Source organism: Liolophura sinensis, chromosome 12 (assembly GCF_032854445.1).
Source record: "Liolophura sinensis isolate JHLJ2023 chromosome 12, CUHK_Ljap_v2, whole genome shotgun sequence".
NCBI lineage: Eukaryota > Metazoa > Mollusca > Polyplacophora > Chitonida > Chitonidae > Liolophura > Liolophura sinensis.
This window is the reverse complement of record NC_088306.1, coordinates 26208089-26228851: the sequence shown is the minus strand read 5'-3', so window position 1 is coordinate 26228851 and position 20763 is coordinate 26208089. Positions and strand designations below refer to the sequence as shown.

General features: G+C 39.1%; 2 protein-coding genes across 5 annotated transcripts; one reads left to right on the top strand and one right to left on the bottom strand.

Annotated features, from left to right (window-relative positions):
• The first annotated feature begins 230 nt into the window (after window positions 1–230).
• LOC135479247 (regulator of nonsense transcripts 3B-like) lies at window positions 231–17564 on the top strand. Of its 4 annotated transcripts, none has more exons than XM_064759054.1 (12): window positions 231–353; window positions 2198–2304; window positions 2713–2819; window positions 3941–4039; window positions 4398–4508; window positions 4767–4849; window positions 6008–6169; window positions 7586–8229; window positions 9138–9230; window positions 9398–9428; window positions 12830–13048; window positions 15121–17564. In XM_064759054.1, the coding sequence occupies exons 1-12, from the start codon at window positions 258–260 to the stop codon at window positions 15289–15291; spliced, it is 1923 nt and encodes a 640-aa protein (XP_064615124.1). In that variant the 5' UTR covers window positions 231–257; the 3' UTR covers window positions 15292–17564. The 4 variants fall into 4 exon arrangements, with proteins under 4 accessions (XP_064615124.1, XP_064615123.1, XP_064615126.1 ...); XM_064759053.1 differs by having other exon boundaries at window positions 9395–9428; XM_064759056.1 differs by lacking the exon at window positions 12830–13048.
• A 1279-nt stretch (window positions 17565–18843) lies between these two features.
• On the bottom strand, window positions 18844–20255 carry LOC135479611 (testis-specific serine/threonine-protein kinase 4-like). Its single transcript, XM_064759500.1, has one exon. It carries the CDS (start codon window positions 20152–20154, stop codon window positions 18979–18981), a length of 1176 nt encoding a protein of 391 aa, XP_064615570.1. The 5' UTR covers window positions 20155–20255; the 3' UTR covers window positions 18844–18978.
• Between the last annotated feature and the right edge of the window lie 508 nt (window positions 20256–20763).

The following is a 20763-nucleotide window of genomic DNA, read 5'->3' as shown; positions in this document are numbered from 1 at the left end:
TCAATGAATAGTTGTCTTATCATGAGAGGGAAACAATATAAGCTTTCTTAATGTTTCCTTGCCAAATAAAGCTTACATAAAAAACGAATAAAGTGACCCCAAAATTGATATCTTGAGTGCTTCACAGGAATATCCGGTCCACTGGTATGGATACAGTCTCACTTCCGGTCTCCCGGGTGACGGTAGCTGGTTAGGGTATGGTTAGAATGGGAGATCGAGCATCTTGAGTTGTTCGTGAATGACAGCAAATTCCCGTAATGACACAAGAAAAGAAAGAAGTCAAGTCAAAAATGCGTTTTGACCGAAAGGTGGAAGAAAAGGTCCGCGAGAGGAAAGATCCGCCCCCAACGAAGGTGACTGTCTCTGTCAGTGAAGTGTTTGTGAACGGCGTTGCTGTTGTTGTTGTTGTCACTTGTCACGTCTTCAGCTCAGTCTTCACTTCAAACAGTGTGCTTATGCTTTATAACGACTCTCTCGAACAAGCTTTACGCTTTAAAGAAACAAATAAACGCACACCAAGTTCCATTTACCCCCATCAATGAAATATACTTTCAGAATAATTAAGATACCGTTGTTCAAATTAACTTTCAAGCCACTAAAATCGTCTGCACAATTGTTGACCACCATTTATCCACCAAGCCCACTTATCTTCGAGATAGAGCCTCACTTCTGTCAGTCTGTCATAATTGTGCAGTGTGGGACGGGGTACATCAACATTCACATGGATAAACGTAATTTTGATTTTTAGTAGTCCATCTAGATGGACTGTGCTGTTTTAAAATTCTGACGTTCATTGCAACACTGACACTGACTCAGTTCATCCCACCTCTCAACAAACATGGCACAAATTTTCAAACCCTCATCTCCCTTCCAATTTTGGCAGTCTAATTCACCTTCTGTGCTCATTTATGTATAATGGTGGAATTTCTAATATGATCCTCTTAATTTACTATCCTCATGTACGAAACTAATTAACCTGCTGCATAGTGGTCACATTGACTGCTTGAACTTCGGTGGTACTTGGGATTAAAATAGAGGTCTATCTTAATCCGAGGCGGTCCTAAGTGCCTCACCCTTGACAACCATTTTGAAGTGTCATATGACCTATTTCTTGGTTTGAAATGCAACTGAGTTTTGGTATTGACATCCCAGAGAAAACTATTATATTTTGATTGCCGTCTGCAAGAACAACTTCAACATTCTTAATTCAATCTGAAAAGGCATTAAAAAAAAACTTATATTTTTAGTGCAGGTAAGCTTGCCATGAGGGTGAACTGTACGGTGATTCGTTGAATATCAGAATTTTAAAATAGCACACTGAGTCCATTGAGATGGACTAGTCTTTTAGATGCTAGTTTAAGAATGTACCACTCTCCCCACCCCAGGAAGACTATAACTTTGCTTTTTAATAGTTGTACTAGCGCTTGCATATAGTGCAAATATAAAGAAGCAAAGTGATAGTCATCCAGGGTTATAAACACCCCGGTCTGTCAGCAACCTGCAGATGGTTGTGGGTTTCCCCCGGCCTGTGCCCGGTTTCCACCCACTATAATGCTGGCCGCCGTCGTATAAGTGAAATATTCTTGAGTACGGCGTAAAAACACCAATCAAATAAATAAATCAAATATAAACACCCCAATTCCAACCTCACTTAGTAGTCCAAGTTGACTCCATCTTCTGATATTTTGATGTCATTACTCTAGATGAGTTTGTGACATTTTGTTCTACATCACCTGTGATTAGAGGGGCTAATGTATTAATATACATGTACACTTAGGCCTACTAGAGCTGCAGGACATGTCCACAAAGGGTATGTATTTCACACCAGAGGTTTAATTACTTTATGGTCTACCCTGCACAACAGAATTACTGTTAAATATTGTAGAGACAGAGTGGTTAACTGCATATTGAGAATGGTATGTGCAGATTTAAACACTGTTTGTGAAATTTTAACCCATTGTGTGCTGCTCATTTTTAACTTGACATTTTTGGAACTAAAAAAGATAAAACATATACCTGCACCTTGGTCTTTCATCAGTTGTTCTGTTATTTTGTGTTTATTCCCCCAATGGATGTTAATCCATTCCCCATCCCTCTCAGTTACTTAAGCCAAAAAGCATGATCGATGACTCTTACTAAGCCTGTTATGAATATATCAGTAGCAATCAACATTTGTTACTTGTCCTCTCTTTGCTAGATCGTGGTGCGACGGTTACCTCCAAGCTTGACGTCTGAAGCTTTCCTAGAACAAGTCTCTCCTTTACCCGACTATGACTACTTCTCCTTTGTCAAGGCCGATATGAGGTATGGTTTTATATGCTTCTGAGTATTGTAGTTCTGCTTATTTGATTTGGTCAGTTTGAATCCAGCTGTAGACATAAGTAATCAGCACACCAAGATGTTTCTGTAATCTTCATCCCATTCCACTGGCAAGATTTCATTGCTAATGGGCATATATGTTTAACCTAATGCCTTAGATACAAAATTATTGTGTCAGTATTAATTATAAATCTTCATACAGTTAGTTTACTTGAGTATAAAGAATTTTTAAAAACATTCTGAGCATTTCAAATTTATGATGTAATAGTCCCCATAATTTGGGCATTTTAAGGGTATGATGTGATTTGGGCACCTGTAAAGGGTATATTCAAAATGTCCTTGTATGTGGCCCTGACTGTTCAAATACAAATAGACTTGTTGTTGATATTACAGTTTGGGAAAAGATTCCTTCACCAGAGCTTACCTCAACTTTGTACAACATGAAGACATCTACACTTTTACAGATAAGTTTGATGGCTACGTATTTGTTGACCCACGTGGTAAGTTTGTGTATAGCATATAGAAGCCAATAGGGAAGTCTTTTTTTGTCGCTGTAGTTAAAAACAATCCTACTTATCATGTGACTTGTCAAAGTGTTAGACAACCTTTGTTGATAATTAACCGATTACCTTTGTAGTACCACCTGTCTCACAATGTTCCTTCCACAATGTTCAGCTCCTCCGTTTTCTCCCCTGTTTATCTACTCTAGATAACTTTTTATAGAACTTTTTTCATAAGATGTTATAGTACATGTATTAGTGTGATCAGTAAGATTTTCCTAACAGTTTTGACAGATTGCGTGATGCAAAAGTACTTTTTATTTATGTTCTATTCATGGATGAAAGCTTTGAACTCAGAACTCATCAACTGATCTGGATAAGCAAAATTATGATCTAGTCAGTGTTAAATCTGGTTTCAGTTTGGCTTTTGCTTGGGATTTCAAGATGACTGATCACACTGTATTTGAGAATGATCCCAGTATTTTATTGCAGTGCTGATGCCATGTGTGTAGGCCACATTAACCTTTAAGACAGCCACCATTATAAAAATGTGGCAAGATCTGGCAGTACACGAAAGCTGGGTGCTAATTTTCACTCGACAGCTTATTCTTTGACCCAGCATTTCATTGAAATTCTGCTTTGGAAATCGTTCCCCCATTTACAGTAACTTATAGTAAAAACAAGGGAGAAACTGAAAATGCTGAGCGGGAAGTATGACTTTGAAATGTTGCCATTTTATTGGTTGAAAAGTAGATACAACCTCAAACTTTAAACACCACTGTCCGAGTAGGTGCTAATTTGACTACAGCTGCTCTGTTATGCTGAGTGTAGCGGTGTGCATCTTGAAGTGCGAGTTTGGCTTATTACAGTGTGTCACTGGCATTTAACCAAAATAAAAAGGTCTTAAAAACCCTAAAAATTGTATTATTTATAGTGAAAGTAGTGATGTAATGTCGTTCATTTTAACTGTATTTTGATTGGGATTTTTTGGTGCATTAGGAAACATGTTTTTCAAGCTACATATAAGAAATTTGTAGTTGGATAGCTTTTGGATTTGTTTGGTATTTCCACTTCATGCCATTGATTTGACAGATTTGCCTCATGTATTTTTGTCTACATAGGAGGTGAATATCCAGCAGTTGTGGAACTTGCCCCATTTCAGAAAATACCAAAGAAAAAAGGCAAGAAGTTGGACCCAAAGAAAGGCACCCTTGAACAAGGTGATGACATCATAGTTTATGTATTTATTTCTTTGAAGTTTTACGCTACACACACAAATATTTCACTTACACGACACAGCCAGCTTTATGGTGGGAGGAAACTGGACAGAGCCCACAATCGTCCGTAGGTTGCTGGCAGAACTTTCCACGTATGACCAAATAAGAAGCCGTCGTGGGCTGGACTTGAAGTAGAAACAATCGCATTGATGAAAGGCTCCTGGGTCATTGTCCTGTGCTAACGCACTGTCGCATGGAAGCCTTCTGATGATGTTATAACATTGCATAATAATTAATATACATATATTTTACAGAATTTCCAAACTTTGTAATGATCTGGTTTATGTGTTACTTATCACAGATGCTGATTACCTAGCCTTTGTGGAGATGCTCCAGAACCCTGAATCAGACCAGAGCTCTTCACTAGATAATTACCTGGAGGAACTGGAAACAAAGGAGAAAGAACTCAAAGGTGTGCGTTGACTTCTACTAAGTAAGACATTTGTTGGCAAAACCAGTCAGAAAGGTGGTTAACTGGAAACACCTTTGTGCTGTCTGGTTAAAGCTGACTTCCATGTTTATTGGGTCTGCGTGGGCTTTGCATCATAAAAGCTGCAGCAAACCTGGCTAGGTGAAGTCAGTTGTTTTGGTTTGGTTTTTGTAGGCAGGATTGTATTTGAAATATGTGTTGTGTTAGAAATTAACATGAACGATGTTTTCTTACCACCAGCAAACCATGGCTGCCCCAAAGTGACCACGCCTCTGATAGACTATATCCGGCAAAGGAAGGAAGAGAAGAGAGTTGCTCTACAGGTACATGTGGCTAAACTATACATGTGGCGAAACTGTGTATGTGGCGAAACTGTGTATGTGGCTAAACTATACATGTGGCGAAACTATGTATGTGGCTAAACTATGTATGTGGCTAAACTATACATGTGGCGAAACTATGTATGTGGCTAAACTGTACATGTCGCTGTGAGTTCAAGTCCAGCTCATGCTGGCTTCCTCTCCGGCCGTAAGTGGGAAGGTCTGCCAGCAACCTGCGGATGGTCGTGGGTTTCCCCCGGGCTGTGCCCGGTTTTCACCCACCATAATGCTGGCCGCCGTCGTATAAGTGAAATATTCGGCGTAAAACACCAATCAAATAAATAAATAAATAAATAAATAAACTATACATGTGGCGAAACTATTTATGTGGCTAAACTATACATGTGGCGAAACTATATGTGGCTAAACTATACATGTGGCTTAACTATGTATGTGGCGAAACTATGTATGTGGCTAAACTATGTATGTGGCTAAACTATACATGTGGCGAAACTATGTATGTGGCTAAACTATACATGTGGCGAAACTATGTATGTGGCTAAACTATACATGTGGTGAAACTATGTATGTGGCTAAACTATACATCTGGCTAAACTATACATGTGGCGAAACTATATAAGTGGCTATACTATACATGTGGCGAAACTATGTATGTGGCTAAACTATACATGTGGCTAAATGATACATGTGGCTGAATTATACATATGACTAAATTATACATGTGACTGAAACATACATGTGGCCAAAATATACACGTGGCTTAAATATACACTAACTGATACAGCATTTGACAGCATGGACTGTGCCAAAGTGAACAAGGTTACCTTGATAATTAACATGGGTTTGTATGTATGAGGCCTAGACACAGCTGTACACTTTTTAACTGCAGGTCAATTTAGCATGTAGTTAGGAATAACTTATAATAAATATCTTTGCATTTTATCTATTCTCTATATAGCCTGTTGTAAAAGGGAGATAACTCTTGATGTTACAACCTTTCTACCAAGCCTAATGTTAACAATTGGCTGCACCACCCTCATTCTCAAACAGTGGGCACATTTTTTTCAGCATACATCAAAATCTGCCAAACCTTTAGTTTGTTAACCTTAAGCTGATAGTTTTCAATCACTATCTTTTCAGCGGAGTAGGGACGAAAGACGAAAAAAAGAGTTGGAAAGGAAAAAAATCAGAGATGATGACCGAAAGAGACGAAAAGAGAGAGAGGAGAAGTTGAAAGAAAGAGAGAAGTCAAAAGATTCTGAGAAAGACTACGACAACAAGAAAGAGGATTCTTATGTGAAAGTAACTAAGCATTTGATTTCTGCCTAAAATGTCTTCTGCATTCGTATTTAATCTCAAAATGTCACATATGATGATGCTTGTACATATGTGGGTGGTATGAAATCTGCAGATTTGTGGTTCATATGAAATCTACAGATACAGTATGTGGTTCATATAAAATCTACAGAGATGTGGCTCATATGAAACCTACAGGTATATGGTTCATATAAAATCTACAGATATGTGGTTCATATGAAATCCACAGACAAGTGGTTCATATGAAATGTATAGATATGCTGTTCATATGAAATCCACAGATATATGTGGTTCATGTGAAATTTGCAGATGTGTGGTTCATATAAGATCTGCAGATATGTGGTTCATGTGAAATCTCCAGATATGTGGTTCATCTGAAGTCTCCAGATATGTGATTCATGTGAAATCTGCAGATATGTAGTTCATATGAAGTCTCCAGATATGTGATTCATCTGAAATCTCCAGATATGTGGTTCATATGAAATCTCTAGATATGTGGTTCATATGAAATCTGCAGGTATGTGGTTCATGTGAAATCTGCAGACATGTGGTTCATATGAAATGCATAGGTATGCTGTCCATATGAAATCTGCAGATATGTGGTTCATATGAAATGTGCAGATGTGTGGTTCATATGAAATCTGCAGATATGTGGTTCATATGAAATGTGCAGATGTGTGGTTCATATGAAATCTGCAGATATGTGGTTCATATGAAATCTGCAGATATGCTGTTGAAATGATGTCTAGTTACATGTACTTGATTGATATGAAACTTGCAGTTTACTAGACAACTTATTCTTGGCATGAAACAAGCAGTATTTGTATTTTTCATAGAAATAGCTTAATTTAATAGAAATAAGAGATTACCATAGTTCAGAATGAATAGCGATGGAATGCTATAAGCCTGCTACAAGTGAGGCAGTGGTATTTCACTGATAAAGTTTGGCTCGGCTGATCTCGTGTAGTCATTTGTATCAGTGCCTTCAAAGTGTCGTATTAAAGTCACCTATGCTTTGAAACCTTGACTCATTTTGTTTTTCTCCTTCCTGAGCTGTGTTTTTCAGCTGGCTAAATTTACAGTGCAAATTCAAGAGAATGATAAATGTCCTTTTGATTTCCACATTATACAATGTAGTAAAGTAATTACATATACTTGAGCTGGAAAAATGTATTGAAGGTGTGTACCTTTCAACTGCTGGTGCACAAGGATGAGGGTTGCAGTTGAAGGTCTTTTACCAGTATGGCGTTCCATCACATATGGGAAAGTTTGTCTGTAAATTGCCAAGGATTGATAACCAGTTTCCTCTATCAAAACAGGCTGCCATCTTGATTATGACATTAAGTAGCAATCAAATAAATGAATGAATAAATAAATAATTTGTTATGTTTGATTTTTAAGCAACTACTGAAGAACCCTGAGAGAGAAAAGGACAGAGATCACCCTAAAGATAGGGACAAGGAGAATTACAAAGAGAGAGAAAAATCCAAACACAGTGATTCTGAGAAACCTCGAGAGCAGTTGAGATTCTCCAAGGAAAATCGTGAAAGGGCCGCCAAGGAGAAGGAAGAAGAGAAAGCACGTCAGAACAGGACGTCCAAGTCCGCGTCTAGCTCGGATAAATCTCGCGTCGGCTCTGCGAGAGAGGACAAGCACGATTCAGGTGATAAGAGGAAAAGCGACGATCGCACTAAGAGTAGTCACAGCAGTGATGATCGGAGGAGCAAGGAGGATAGAGGAAAGGGGAAGGATCGTGACAGGGAGGATACAGACAAAGGGAAACAAAGCGATCGAGATCGTGATCGACGGCGAGATAGAGGTTGGGACAAAGAGAGGGACAAATACAGAGAGCAAAGGAGTAGAGACAATAATCATGGTAACAAGGGGAGAGATAGAGATGTGGACTGGGAGAGAGATAAGAACAAAGACAGGGGGGACTACAGGGATAGAGACAAAGGGAGGGAAAGAGAGAAAGGTCAAGGTCGCCAGGGTTCAGGCAAGGACAAGAGCGAATCTGAGGCCACAAGCAATAAATCCAGCAGCAGGTCAGCATTAGAAATTGTTGCTTACTTGTGATAATGGGGGAGTTTCGAGTTTGAACTCTTTTGTCAATAAACATTATATTAAAGAGTCCTACTATATCTTGTGACCTGTGAAAAAATGTTAGTCGAGCTTCATTGACATTCATGTAGCAATCACACGATCTGGTTGCATAAATGACATCTGTTTTCTTCTGGAACTTCTTGTTGACAGTAATTGAGCTTCTTGATTTTTCCATTGTTTGTCTAGCCTAAATAACCTGTGGTGAAACTTTTTTGCAGACTGCCATGTTATAGTAAATGTAATCAAAAACAATTGCCAACATGTTTGACTGGTCACAGAGTACAGTAGGACTTTTTAACCTTCAGTGATAAAAGAGTTTGAACTTGAAACTCTTCTGTTCAGTACATAGGGATTATTGTTGTTGTTAATTGGGGTACACCAGAGATTGTACAGATTCTAGTGAAATTTTCCTGAAACAAGGCCTTAAAATTATACTCTTGATGCAAACACCTAAGTCATATGACTGAAAGATTGTTAATTAAATTCAGATCTCTGTACTCTCTGTGTTGGTCCCACATGAGAATGAGGTTTTCAATGCCAAAGTGTAACGCTGGACCAGTGTTCGCGAACAAGATTTTCAATCTCCATTTAACTGGGGTTTGAATGGAGTGCAACAAGAATGATATTGGAATAAAGTGCCCTCTTTGCTCTTTTTGCACTTACACATCGAAATTAGCTGATACAATAACACTGCACTATGACACATAGATTTGAATACGGCCATTGCTTTTGTAACTTGGGAGGTCACAAAATCCTGTGACTGTTCCTGAAATATTGAACATAGTGCTTTCTACGGGACAACATATTCAAATATGTTATCTTTCATGATGTGGTTTTCCTGTGCTTACAGAGAAGATAGAATCAAGTCTGCAGGAGGAAAACTTTCAGCAGAACCATCTGGTGGTCGAGATGATAAGAAGGGAGGTAACCATGATGATGAGAGGTCAGTTGTTTTTATAGTTGGTCTATGTTTCATTTAGAAAACTTTTAAGCAACTTTCAAGTTTACTTCCATGTGCTGTATTGATGCCTTCAATGTGCCTTTACATTTTACATTCTAGTCTGAGTCTTAAAATGATTTTATTATTTTACCTTTTTACCTATTCAGCAGTCGTCGCCGGAATGATCGTGAAAGATACAAGGTAAGATATCTTATTTGACTCTCCATTTTCTTTTTTGCCTGTCAACTTTTATCTTTTTGGATATACATGTATTTAGAGTATGTGCACCTCTTTGTTTGAATATTTTAGAGGTTATTCTCCCTTGGCATATTAATATATATCATTTCATCTCATTTATTAGTTGTCAAGTTTCCCTGCCCTTCCTCCTTTTACACTTCATTTCCATGCCTGGTGTGAACATGTTTTGTCTCAAGTACACATTTCCGTTTTCTGTACAGATTTATGTTTTGGGAAATCTTACCGAGTTCATTTATCAGACTGAAGGAGGTTCAAAAGGAGGATATTTGTGAAAACCAAAAATTCCAGGTTGATATAGAAATGCTGCAAACCAAATACACGAAGTACATAAAAGTGTTACTTCACAATCATTCGTGACAGAAGTTCCACATTAAATTTGTGACAGCATCCCACATTTACTGTCTCTCACAGTGTCCCGTATTAAGTCTGTGACAGCATCCCACATTTACTGTCTCTCACAGTATCCCGTATTAAGTCTGTGACAGCATCCCACATTTACTGTCTCTCACAGTATCCCACATTAAATCTCTGACATCATCCCACATTTACTGTCTCTCACATTATCCCACTTTAAATCTGTGACATCATCCCACATTTACTGTCTCTCACAGTATGCCAAATTAAATCTGACATCATCCCACATTTACTATCTCACAGTATCCCACATTAAATCTCTGACATCATCCCACATTTACTGTCTCTCATAGTATCCCAAATTAAATCGGTGACATCATCCCACATTTACTGTCACTCACAGTATCCCAAATTAAATCTGTAACATCATCCCACATTTACTGTCTCTCAGTATCCCACATTATCCCACATTAAAAAACAACTTAAGTTTGATCTCAAGAGATGTTAAAATGGACTTCGTACAAAACATAGGATTTAATATTACTGCCAATTTGTATATATCGGCAGTCAAAAATTCCATCAAAATAACAAGTGTACATGTACCAGATTTACAGTTATGTCTTGTATGATGTGGCATCACAGATTAGGAGATCCTTTTGGATTCAAAATATACAAATGTAGGTACCCTAATTCTTCTAAAATTTGGGACAGATATTGGTAATGTTGAAAGCAGAATATTACATTTCTGTACCAGTCTTTTGGAAAAGTAAAACTATACAAGGATGTTGTTTCATTAAATCGTCTGACCATGTGAGAAAAAAGAAACTGTGACAGTTCACATTTCCCACAAATTAGATGATTTCTAAGTTTGATATTTATAGCCTCCTGCGACATTAGGTAAAAAAATGATTCTGCTTATGGACCAATAATCTAAATTGGTGTGGCTGTCAAATAAAAAAATAAATAAATCAAAAGCCCCATGTTAGAGCCTTGTAAACCGTAAGCAGCATTTAAAACAGATTATATCTTTTAAATTGTCAGTGAAATGTAACACAGAAAAATGGAATTGGGACTTTTTCCTGACACCTATTAAAGTAGAACCCCAGCACTGGACATTTCAAACTGCATATAGATACCTTTATTTTCCCAGAATCCATTCCGATTGTTTAAAGCATCGAAAACGGAAGAAAAACGGTAGAATTTGGTGATTAAACATCCGAAAACCTACTCCACTATGTTTGTGCCACCGTTAACCTCGTGACCTCATGGCAGTAAGTGCACCGCGGGAATCTGAGGCTTTGTGTGTACAACACAGACCACAGGAGACAGTGGCTATACTTTTACAACTAATATCGCGATAATTCCATGCCCATGTGTGGTTTCGCGACATAACGCAGTAACGTCATGCAGGGTGCTGTAAAATTACATATACATGGTCTAAAGATGCCAGAGATTGAGAAAATAATTCTCACCAAAAACACCTGATTACGGAGGACTGGATCGTAGTCGTGTGTCGTAGATCGACTTGCTAATTCAGCCACCTACTAAAATAAAAGGCCGATGGACAAGGCATATATCTCCCCCGAAAAGCCAAATGAAAAAGAAAAGAAGTTCAGATTTTCACTCCCAGAATGCAGAAGTTGTTCAGTTAGGCTTTGACACGAACCGTAGGGAGCCGCTAGCCTTTGCTCTGCAATGTCCACGAAGCTACAGGGCGGTCCTCCAGCTCAGTTCACACGGCGTCTGATACCCCACAGCATGCAGTACCTTGAAGCCTGTAGCAGGAACTCAGACAAAATTTTACAGTGGCATTTCTGTGAGTTACCGGTCACTGTTTCCATTCAATATAATTCAAGTTTTATTTACATTTCACAGTGATACTTTCAGCTTTTAATTAGCTTGATTGTTACGTTCACCGGTTGAACGACAAACTGTTCTCGTCACTGCACATCACAATCAGCAGACTCGACTTCGTGGACTGTTGTGTCGCAAGCCAGAAGACATATGGCTACACTTGACTGTGAAAAAATAGAATCTGTGGCCTGCAATCTGTGGACTGCAATCTGTGGACTGCGATCTGTGGCCTGCGATCTGTGGCCTGTAATCTGTGGCCTGCAATCTGTGGCCTGCAATCTGTGGACTGCTATCTGTGGACTGCAATCTGTGGCCTGCAATCTGTGGCCTGCAATCTGTGGACTGCTATCTGTGGACTGCAATCTGTGGCCTGCTATCTGTGGCCTGCAATCTGTGGACTGCTATCTGTGGACTGCAATCTGTGGCCTGCAATCTGTGGCCTGCAATCTGTGGCCTGCAATCTGTGGCCTGCTATCTGTGGACTGCAATCTGTGGCCTGCAAAACTGCTCCACATTCTTCACAGGTGTTACCATAATTCCATGGATGTCCAATTCATGTCATACAAACCAGACAGAAGCACGTTTATGTCATCTTTGGTGGCGAGTATGTGAGCAAAAATCAGTCTTCTTATCTCCTAGTCGCTATGCTGCGGTATCTTTCAAAATACATGTTGTTAAACTGTTTTACTTATATGATTTTCAGGGTACTAATTAAGAGATTTAATTATAGATTAGTCATACGATACAGGAAAGGCACACACTGCGTAGGCCTAATGCAAGGATTTGTCAATGCTTTGCAGGGATTTTATAATCTTCACAGCATTAAGTAGGTCTTCACAGCATGATGTTACCCCACCTGGCGTGCGTGGCCAACAAGATAGGCAGACGGTCCAGCTTTGGTGGTTTCTTTTAAGTGGAACTAGTTAAAATAATATTTTTTGGAATGCAGTTTACATACTAACATATTGTGTCTAGGGAACATTTGGTATGGAAGTGTTGGGGTTCTCCTTTAAAGCTTTTAGCTGTTGTCTCAAAACTTTCATTTCAGATATTTTAGCATGTATATTTTCATCATGAGTTGTTCTGTTGTGTTTTTTTTTTTTGGTTTTTCTGGGTTGGTCTGTGTTTTTGTGTAGGTGGAAGGGAAAACTAAGGGGAGTGAATCTGATGTGCAGAGTGACAGGAAAGGGAAAGACAACTCTGATAAACCCTCAGCTGGCCAATCAAAAGCTAATTTAGATAGCAAAACTAGCCAATCATTACTGTCAGCAAAAGATGCTTCTGTGAAGGGGAACAATGCAGAGGAGAGCGATGCAAGTAAAGATGATGGCTCTTCAGGGAGACGACGCAGAAAGGTAATTTTCATCTTGAAAAATGTCATCTGGTGTAACAAGGAAATATGTGTGTAGACAGACTGGTCAAGATGTGTAAAGAGAGACTGGTTGAGATGTGTGAAGAGAGACTAGTTAAAATGTGTGAACAGAGACTGGGTGAGATGTGTGAACAGAGACTGGGTGAGATGTGTGAAGCTGAGGATCTTAAATAGCCACACTCGTACAGATTTTCCATATGCAGTCAGAGTCAGAGAATATTTCGCTAATTCGACTTCACCAATCAATTTGGTGGGAGGAAGCATTACAGAGGTCGGGTAAAACCCACGACCATCCGCAGGTTGCTTGCAGACCTTCCCACGTATGACCAGAGGGGAAGGTGGACTAATACACACATATATAGTGATTTCTCCCGCAGGGATTGTGAATGCCCCTTAGTCATGCCACAACATCAGTTTCTGGCGGAACAGTAGAGTAGTGTTGCAACAGCATCGCAGTAACACTTATATCACAACAATACCACTTTATATACATGTACTAGTATATTCCTAAGGCCCATTGTCCATTAGGCACAACAACTGTAACTGGGAAGTATAATGCAATTTGATTAGAATGCTCATTATACTGGAATGGTCTTTCCATGAAATTCAGTCATGCCAGTGGAACTTAAACAGCACGTTAGATAACATTCAGGTGAAACAACGCTGTGAGTTATGGAAGCATGTTAAAAGCATGTGTATGATTGTTTTGTCTTTGTTTTTGGATTTTGTGCCTTCTGATCGTTGCCTGTCTTTGTCAGTATAAGATGTTTGCTGTGTGCCGTGTGTTGTGTATTGTTTTTGTACAGGATAGATGCCGTGGAAAAATTTCAGCTTCATCAGGACTATCAAAAGACATCGCAACACCAGAACAAATGTATATTGTGCATCAATAGACAATTTGAAAAACCCTACCTTTTTGTGATGTTACATAATAAAGATATAGCAGAAGGTCCAAAGCCCTACAGTGTTATAAGTTTGAATCAAATTTCAGCTGTAGTTTTAGTGCAAATGCAGCAGTGTCTGCTGATGTCAACCCTGTTTGCCACTTGGCCATGTGAGCTGGGGATATGGGTGATGCGACAGGTTTCCAGTTTCTATAATATGATATACATGCACTAGTATCACATGGCCTCATAAGAATTCTAGCGTACAAATTGATATACGGAATTACGAAGCATGTCAGAACAAAATGGCTGTGTCCATGTAGACCTGTTTAACCCGTCTTCCGGAATAACAGTAATGCTAAGTTTGTATTTCATATTCATTCTCTATTCTTTCAAATCATTTTTAATTTGAAGGCGCTCATATCATACTTCCATTATATAATAGTTTAGTTCATAATTTTATATTGTTCTGTATTGAGAGTGAAAAAAAAAAAAACAATTGCGCTTATTTTTGAAGACAAGAAATAAGCATTTAATTATATGTACTTCATCACAAAGTAAAGCAAGCATTTATGAGAGAGATGGAAGATAGCTTCAGAAATATTGGTTTCAGCATATTAATGTTGGTGTTTTTGTCCTTTGTTGGTCATATTAGCATTTTCTCTGCAGCTTAGTTGGTTTTCTGGAAATCCAAGGTAGAGCACTGTATGTTAGCACTGTACCCAGTTGTTATATAATCCTGTCTTGGAGAGGGATTTTGTAGATTCACCAGCTCTTCTTGTTTCTGGGACCTTTGTAACAATAAGTGGTTGATGGCACATGTAGAGTTATATGCTCGTTGAAGACCACTTGCATTCCACCAGGATGGCATACAAAATTGCTGGCTGTACATAGGCAAGTTTGTCAGTTACTTGCTAATGGATGGTGGTTGTACCCAAGGGCCCTCTGGTTTTCTACAGCCAAAGAATTGACTCCAAATGCGAGCAGTTCTTAAGTGTGGCGTTAAACAACAATAAGATAAATTAATCACTTTTAATACAGTTTTAAACAGGTGACCCCCTTTAATTACTACAGACTCTGGATGGATTTGCACTTCGTTCTCTGCTGAACTTTTTCTTTCATTTCTTATCAAGATGTACATAACGTTGTGGATGTTTTATTCACTTTTCAGGATCGGCCAGAGAGAGCAATCTATGTGCCCCGCAAAGCGCGAGAAAGTCGCAGTGCAACAGATGCGAAAAGTTCAGAGATCAAGTCAGGTGAAAGGTCATCCAAGTCATCAAGCACAGACCCATCCACCCAGGAGAAGAAGAAAGATCAAGACTTTACAGATAAAAGCTAAAGTGAACTCATTTTCTGGTCATCTGACTTCACTACATTTTTGTCGCATAACAGGGGAATTTAGAGTTTGAACTCTTCTGTCGTTAAAGGTAAAAATCAGTTCTACTTTATTGTGTGACTTGTCAAAAATATCAGGCAACCTTTACTGACATTAATTTACTGTTCACCTCTGTCCACATTTTTCAGAGGCACAAAAGACACCACTTGCCTTCACTAATGTTCAGATCCTCAGCTGTTTCCATTGTTTGTCTACACTAAATCACTTTTGGCAAAGCTCAGATGTCCATGTTATCGTAACTGTAATCAAAAATAGTTCCCTAACATCTTTGACTGGTCACATGGTACAGCAGGACTTTTTTACCTTTAGCAGTGTAAGACTTTAAACTGGATCCTCTCCTATTGGCTAATTCAGAATTGTGGATTCAACCTGCTAAGGTTAGGTCAGGAGTTACAGAAGGCATGTTCATGTCTGCCATGTGTCAAGACACAAAAGTAAGACAGCTGAAGTCAGTTGTTCAAAATGGGGAGTTTAGAGTTTGAGCTCTTCCTTGGCTGAAGGGAAAAAAACTCCTACAGCACCACGTGACAGTTTTTGATTATTTTCACAATAACATGGACGTCTGAAAAAATGCTTCACAAAATTTTATTTAAATGCAAAAATTATTGAGAAGTTGTTTGTGAAATGTGAAAAGTTCGTGAAGGAAAGATGTGCCATGTATGCCTCCAGAACACAGTGAGGCAGGTGTAAGGTAAATTATGGTCAGTGAAACTTGCTTAACGTTTTTCACAAGTCACATGATACAGAAGTCTTTTTACCTTTATTAGCTATAGAATTTGAACTCGAAACTCTCGTAGAATATTAAAAAGTTAAGATTCAGTCTGAAAAAAATTGCATTTTTTCATATGTGAGTTCAGAAGAGACTAATATTAAGATTACTGTATCTTCCTGAAAAGTTCACATGAGAAATGCAGTTTTAGAGGAAAAAGGTCATAAAATATGAATTTTGGTGCGGAAACTGACATTTTGGGAAGGTAGGATATCAAACCAACTAGGAAACCTCTCCCTAAGGTGAATAGAACCTCCAGAGTGAGGAGACAAGAGGAACGTAGTCATATTCAAAATTTTGCATCAAGTAGAGCGTTTTAGGTTGAAACATGGAGGTATGTAGTTATGTATACTTCCATCGTTGAAGCAAGCATTGTGGATTCCCAGAACGCAATGAAGTTTTATTTTCATGCAAATTTCTTTGAGATTTTTAACGTAGTTTAAAAGTTAAAGTTACATTACCCGCTGCAAAACATCCATACTGACATCTTCTTGAAATGTTACTGGTATGAAGCCATACAGCTCCATGTTATTGGAGAAGGTAGTTCAAGGATATAACAACGTGTACCTGTAGACGGATATCTTAATGGCGTCAAACACATGTTCCAGCAGATACATTCAAAATACACATGTTTGTATGGACCCGGTCATAAGAGACAAATTGAAGCCATTGTTCTTTTGTTCCAACTATTCATTAATCCAACTTTTTAGTCATGTTTCTAGCATTTAGGGCTACCAGATTGAGATGGAAATTTTTGCTTAGAAGACGAATGTGGTGCTATTGATTAATACTGCGAGCCTGTACAGCAGTTAATTTTTATTTTTTAATTTTCAACGGGGATCATTTCTGTGAGACGTTCCACAAAAAAGGAAAGTCAGTGGATATATTTGGTGTAGGACAACAGTGGTTACCAAGGTTACTAGTAAAGCATACTTCACTATCTGTGAACTTTTGACATTAGTGATGAAATACTTTAAAATGCTTTGTGTTTATTCTCAGGGTTGTGGTTTAAAGGTAAGACCCTTAATTTGGATAATTTGGATAATTTTATGCGCCTCCTAACATTTAAATTTATAAATTTCCTTTGATACACGTATGCATTCGTATACACAAAGAATATATTTGAGCTCATTTTGTGATATTGTATTTCATGTGTGCAATTTGATACAGCATACAGCCTAAGTATTTGGTTATATTTGTGACAATATGTGTAGATTAGCTATTTATGAAGTAGGCTTTGGTCAACCTGATCCGGGACAACCTGGGATAAATGTGTGATTCTTTATTACAGCACAAAAGCTCTTCAGTCTACATGTGCATATTGGCAATTCTGACATCTACCTTGACCTGATTCATTGAAAACTGACCAAAGGTAGAACCTGAATTTATTATTTATTGTTGTATTGTTCTTGTTGTAAATTGATGAAGTAAACACAATGGAATTTCACTTATTTGTCCTGTTGACGTCGCAATCTTTCAATTTTCACATTGTCGTCATTTCAGCACAAGAACAGATGATTGATTATGCTTATAAGCCGATAATATGTTACAACCCCATCGTGCCGGAAGGATCCTTGTGTATTTGTGAAATATTTACTACTCTGATTGATCAGTAGTTGGTATTGTGGACCAGTAAGGTATTGTGTTGACATCCAATTCAAGTTAGCCGGGCTAATAGTTGTTAAATATCTAATTTTTCATTAATGAATATATATCTCGGATACATTACACCCTACCACAAACCACAACTTCATTTATTTATTTGAATAATTTATTTGTTCTATTACGCCCTACTCAAGAATATTTCATTTGTGCGACGGCGGCCAGCATTATGGTGAGAGAAAAACTGGGCAGAGCTTGGGGGAAACCACGGACATCCGCAGATTGGTGGCAGACCCTCGGTCGTACGATCGGAAAGAAGGCCAGCGAGTTGGGCCAAAAATAAAATATGTCGAAGGTTACGTTTGTTTGGATGAAACCGAACAATCCAACACGCATGCTCAGTCTCTCTTGGGCAGACCACCGTGACCACGAAGCTCGCTCTACAGGTCAAATTCATCACTTTACCTGTTGTACCTCAATTAATTGTCAAAGGTCGCTGGGTTACTTCGAGATACCCTGGTTTCCTCCAGCGAAAACTGAGCACCGTCGTTTACGTAAAATATTCTCCCTCAGGGTAGGAGATGTAACACCAATAGGTCGCTCATTCAGTCAATCCAAGCTTGAGCAATGCATTTACAAATGTCTGGAAAGACTAGGTTCATTTTTGCAGAAATACGGACAGATTTTTCTCCGTAAAAATGTAGGTATTATTATTGATCAGTTGCCATATTTTGGATCCTTTGTGGCCTAGTGGTTAGCGTGTTAACGCAGCAGAATGGCACAGGTGCATCTCACAAATGCGGGTTCTGTGAGTTAAAGCTGCCGTTGTACAAGTGAAATACTCTTGAGTACGGTGTAAAACACCAATAAAGATATATAATTAAATATGTTGTCATATTTCCCCGTTTTTATTTTTTATCTTTTTTGACCATTAAACTTCTCCTACCTGATCGTCACGGAAATACAAATTAAAAGTAGAAGAGAAAAGTGAGCAAAGACTACATAGATATGATATTGACTTCAGATTTATTACGATAGACATAATTCACAGACAGATTTCATTTTTCGTTTATAAATGCTTTTTCATGGTGACGTTTTTTTTTTTGAGGAGCTTATAAGCACTCATTTTATATCCACAAGCTTAAATCCCGTAGTCCTTTTTCAATTTCAACTCTTTTTGGCTCTCTTTGACTTTACGTGGTTGTCTGACAAGGTAGAAATTTCCTATCTGGACTTTGTTGTTTGGAGTTTGGTACCAATCACTGTTTCGGACGCGATTTAAGCTGTGTCGAGCTTCGGGCAGGTAAGACAGGATTCCGCGAAGCAACTCCCGAAGTGTTGGTGTAAGTAAGAGCACCCCAGGGTGAGGGAACTCCAGACCCTTCTCCGTTTTGCCTTAAATAGTCATTTTTGTTGCAGCCAAAAGGTAGTTTCCCGACTGTCATTGCATACAGTACGACGCCAAGAGACCAGATGTCCGCTAATCTGGGATTGTAAGGAAGGGGCTGTAACATTTCCGGAGCTTGGTAACCGACAGATCCAGCGATTTCCGTGAACAGAGGGTCGCCCGTGGTGAAACGTTTGGAATGCCCAAAATCCGCCAGTTTTAAGATGCCGTCTGGCCCAACGAGAATGTTCCTCATGCAAATGTCCAAGTGGGTAATGGTCTGGCAATGGAGATAGTCGATGGCACTGTGCATTTGATGGAAATACTTTCGCGCCACGGGCTCGGTGACCAGCCTGGCATCCTGTGCCCTAAGAAGCTGATCTAAGTGGCCGTTTTCGCAAAATTCTAAAATCAAACCGGAGCAGTTCCGGATTGAGAAAGAATCCAACATGGAGACGATGTTAGAATGTTCGATGTTTGAATGTATCGCTGCTTCTTCCAGGATGGCATCAGTTGGGATCTTTGCTTTGTCTATGGCTTCCTTGGGAGGTCTACCTTTTCCTTTACGACTGATCAGCTTCAAAACAACTGGAATGCATTCTTTACTCTCTTCTGACGTTGCCTTCATGTTCTGGCACAAGAAGATCACCCCTCTCCGACTCCGCCCGAGGATTTGTAGTGGCCTGTAGCCATGCGTAGGAAGATCTGGCAAAACTTTATCAAACGCATGATTTCCCGTCCTGAATCGTCTGCTTTTCGACAATTTGCTCAAAGGAATTGTATACTTTCTGGCCCAGGAATCATCTAATGGACAATCCTCTTGAATTATTTCAAACTGTAGTGGACCGCCTCCCTCCGGTCGTTTAGAAACAAGCCCCAGGAACTGATGCTCATCACCGTGTGAGTCGCCACTAGCCGCTCCGCCCGGCAGGGGACTGCCGTTACCCTGTACCCCCTCTTCGTTAACGGTTTTGTTGTCGCCGCCCAAGTGAGGTTCCATCTTACGTTTGCGTCCTCGCACTTTTGTGAAACCTTTAGATTTTATCATATCCGAAAAAACGGCAACTGTAGCCGGGATGACATCGAGTTTAAATTTTTCCTGAGTTAGGGCTCTTCAAAATGGACGACGTTTGCTCTTGGTCGCGTCACGTTTTTTGTTTGGCGTTGCTACCGCGCTGTAGCTCTTCATTGTGAACTGTTGTGCGTCATAATGCGTTGACGTGAAATGTGGTCGACATGGTAACAAACAGATATATCTTACGACGTTATGTTTTGTGACGTCACAAAGAGAGCGAGGTGTAAACGTTACTTCTTTTTGCTTAGCATGTAATAATATAAATAGGAAAACTTTTATTTTCATGCAGGAAGATTTTATTATAACGTTAGCAAACGTCACAAAACTAATGACGTTGTTGTGAATGACAACCAAGCTCTGCATGGAACGATTTTCAGAGCTTCCAATTCGGCCTTAGCCACAGGTGGGGCTTCTTAACACACCTGGCTAAGATGACGTCATAAGCCTCCTGGACTAATCCAATTAATTGCTGTTAACATCACTGCATATTTGTGCTTGATCTAGGACGTTTATTGCTACGTTTTAACCATTACCTTAATAATTAAGAACAAAACACTAACAGATTCATTGACTAGAGGCCCC

Coding starts and splice junctions, on each gene's coding strand:
- LOC135479247 (XM_064759053.1), top strand. CDS start 258: ATGACACAAGAAAAGAAAGAAGTCAAGTCAAAAATGCGTTTTGACCGA. Junction 4,040..4,397: donor GAAAGGCACCCTTGAACAAG/GTGATGACATCA, acceptor TACTTATCACAG/ATGCTGATTACCTAGCCTTT. Junction 4,850..6,007: donor AGAAGAGAGTTGCTCTACAG/GTACATGTGGCT, acceptor CTATCTTTTCAG/CGGAGTAGGGACGAAAGACG.
- LOC135479611 (XM_064759500.1), bottom strand. CDS start 20,154: ATGATAAAATCTAAAGGTTTCACAAAAGTGCGAGGACGCAAACGTAAG.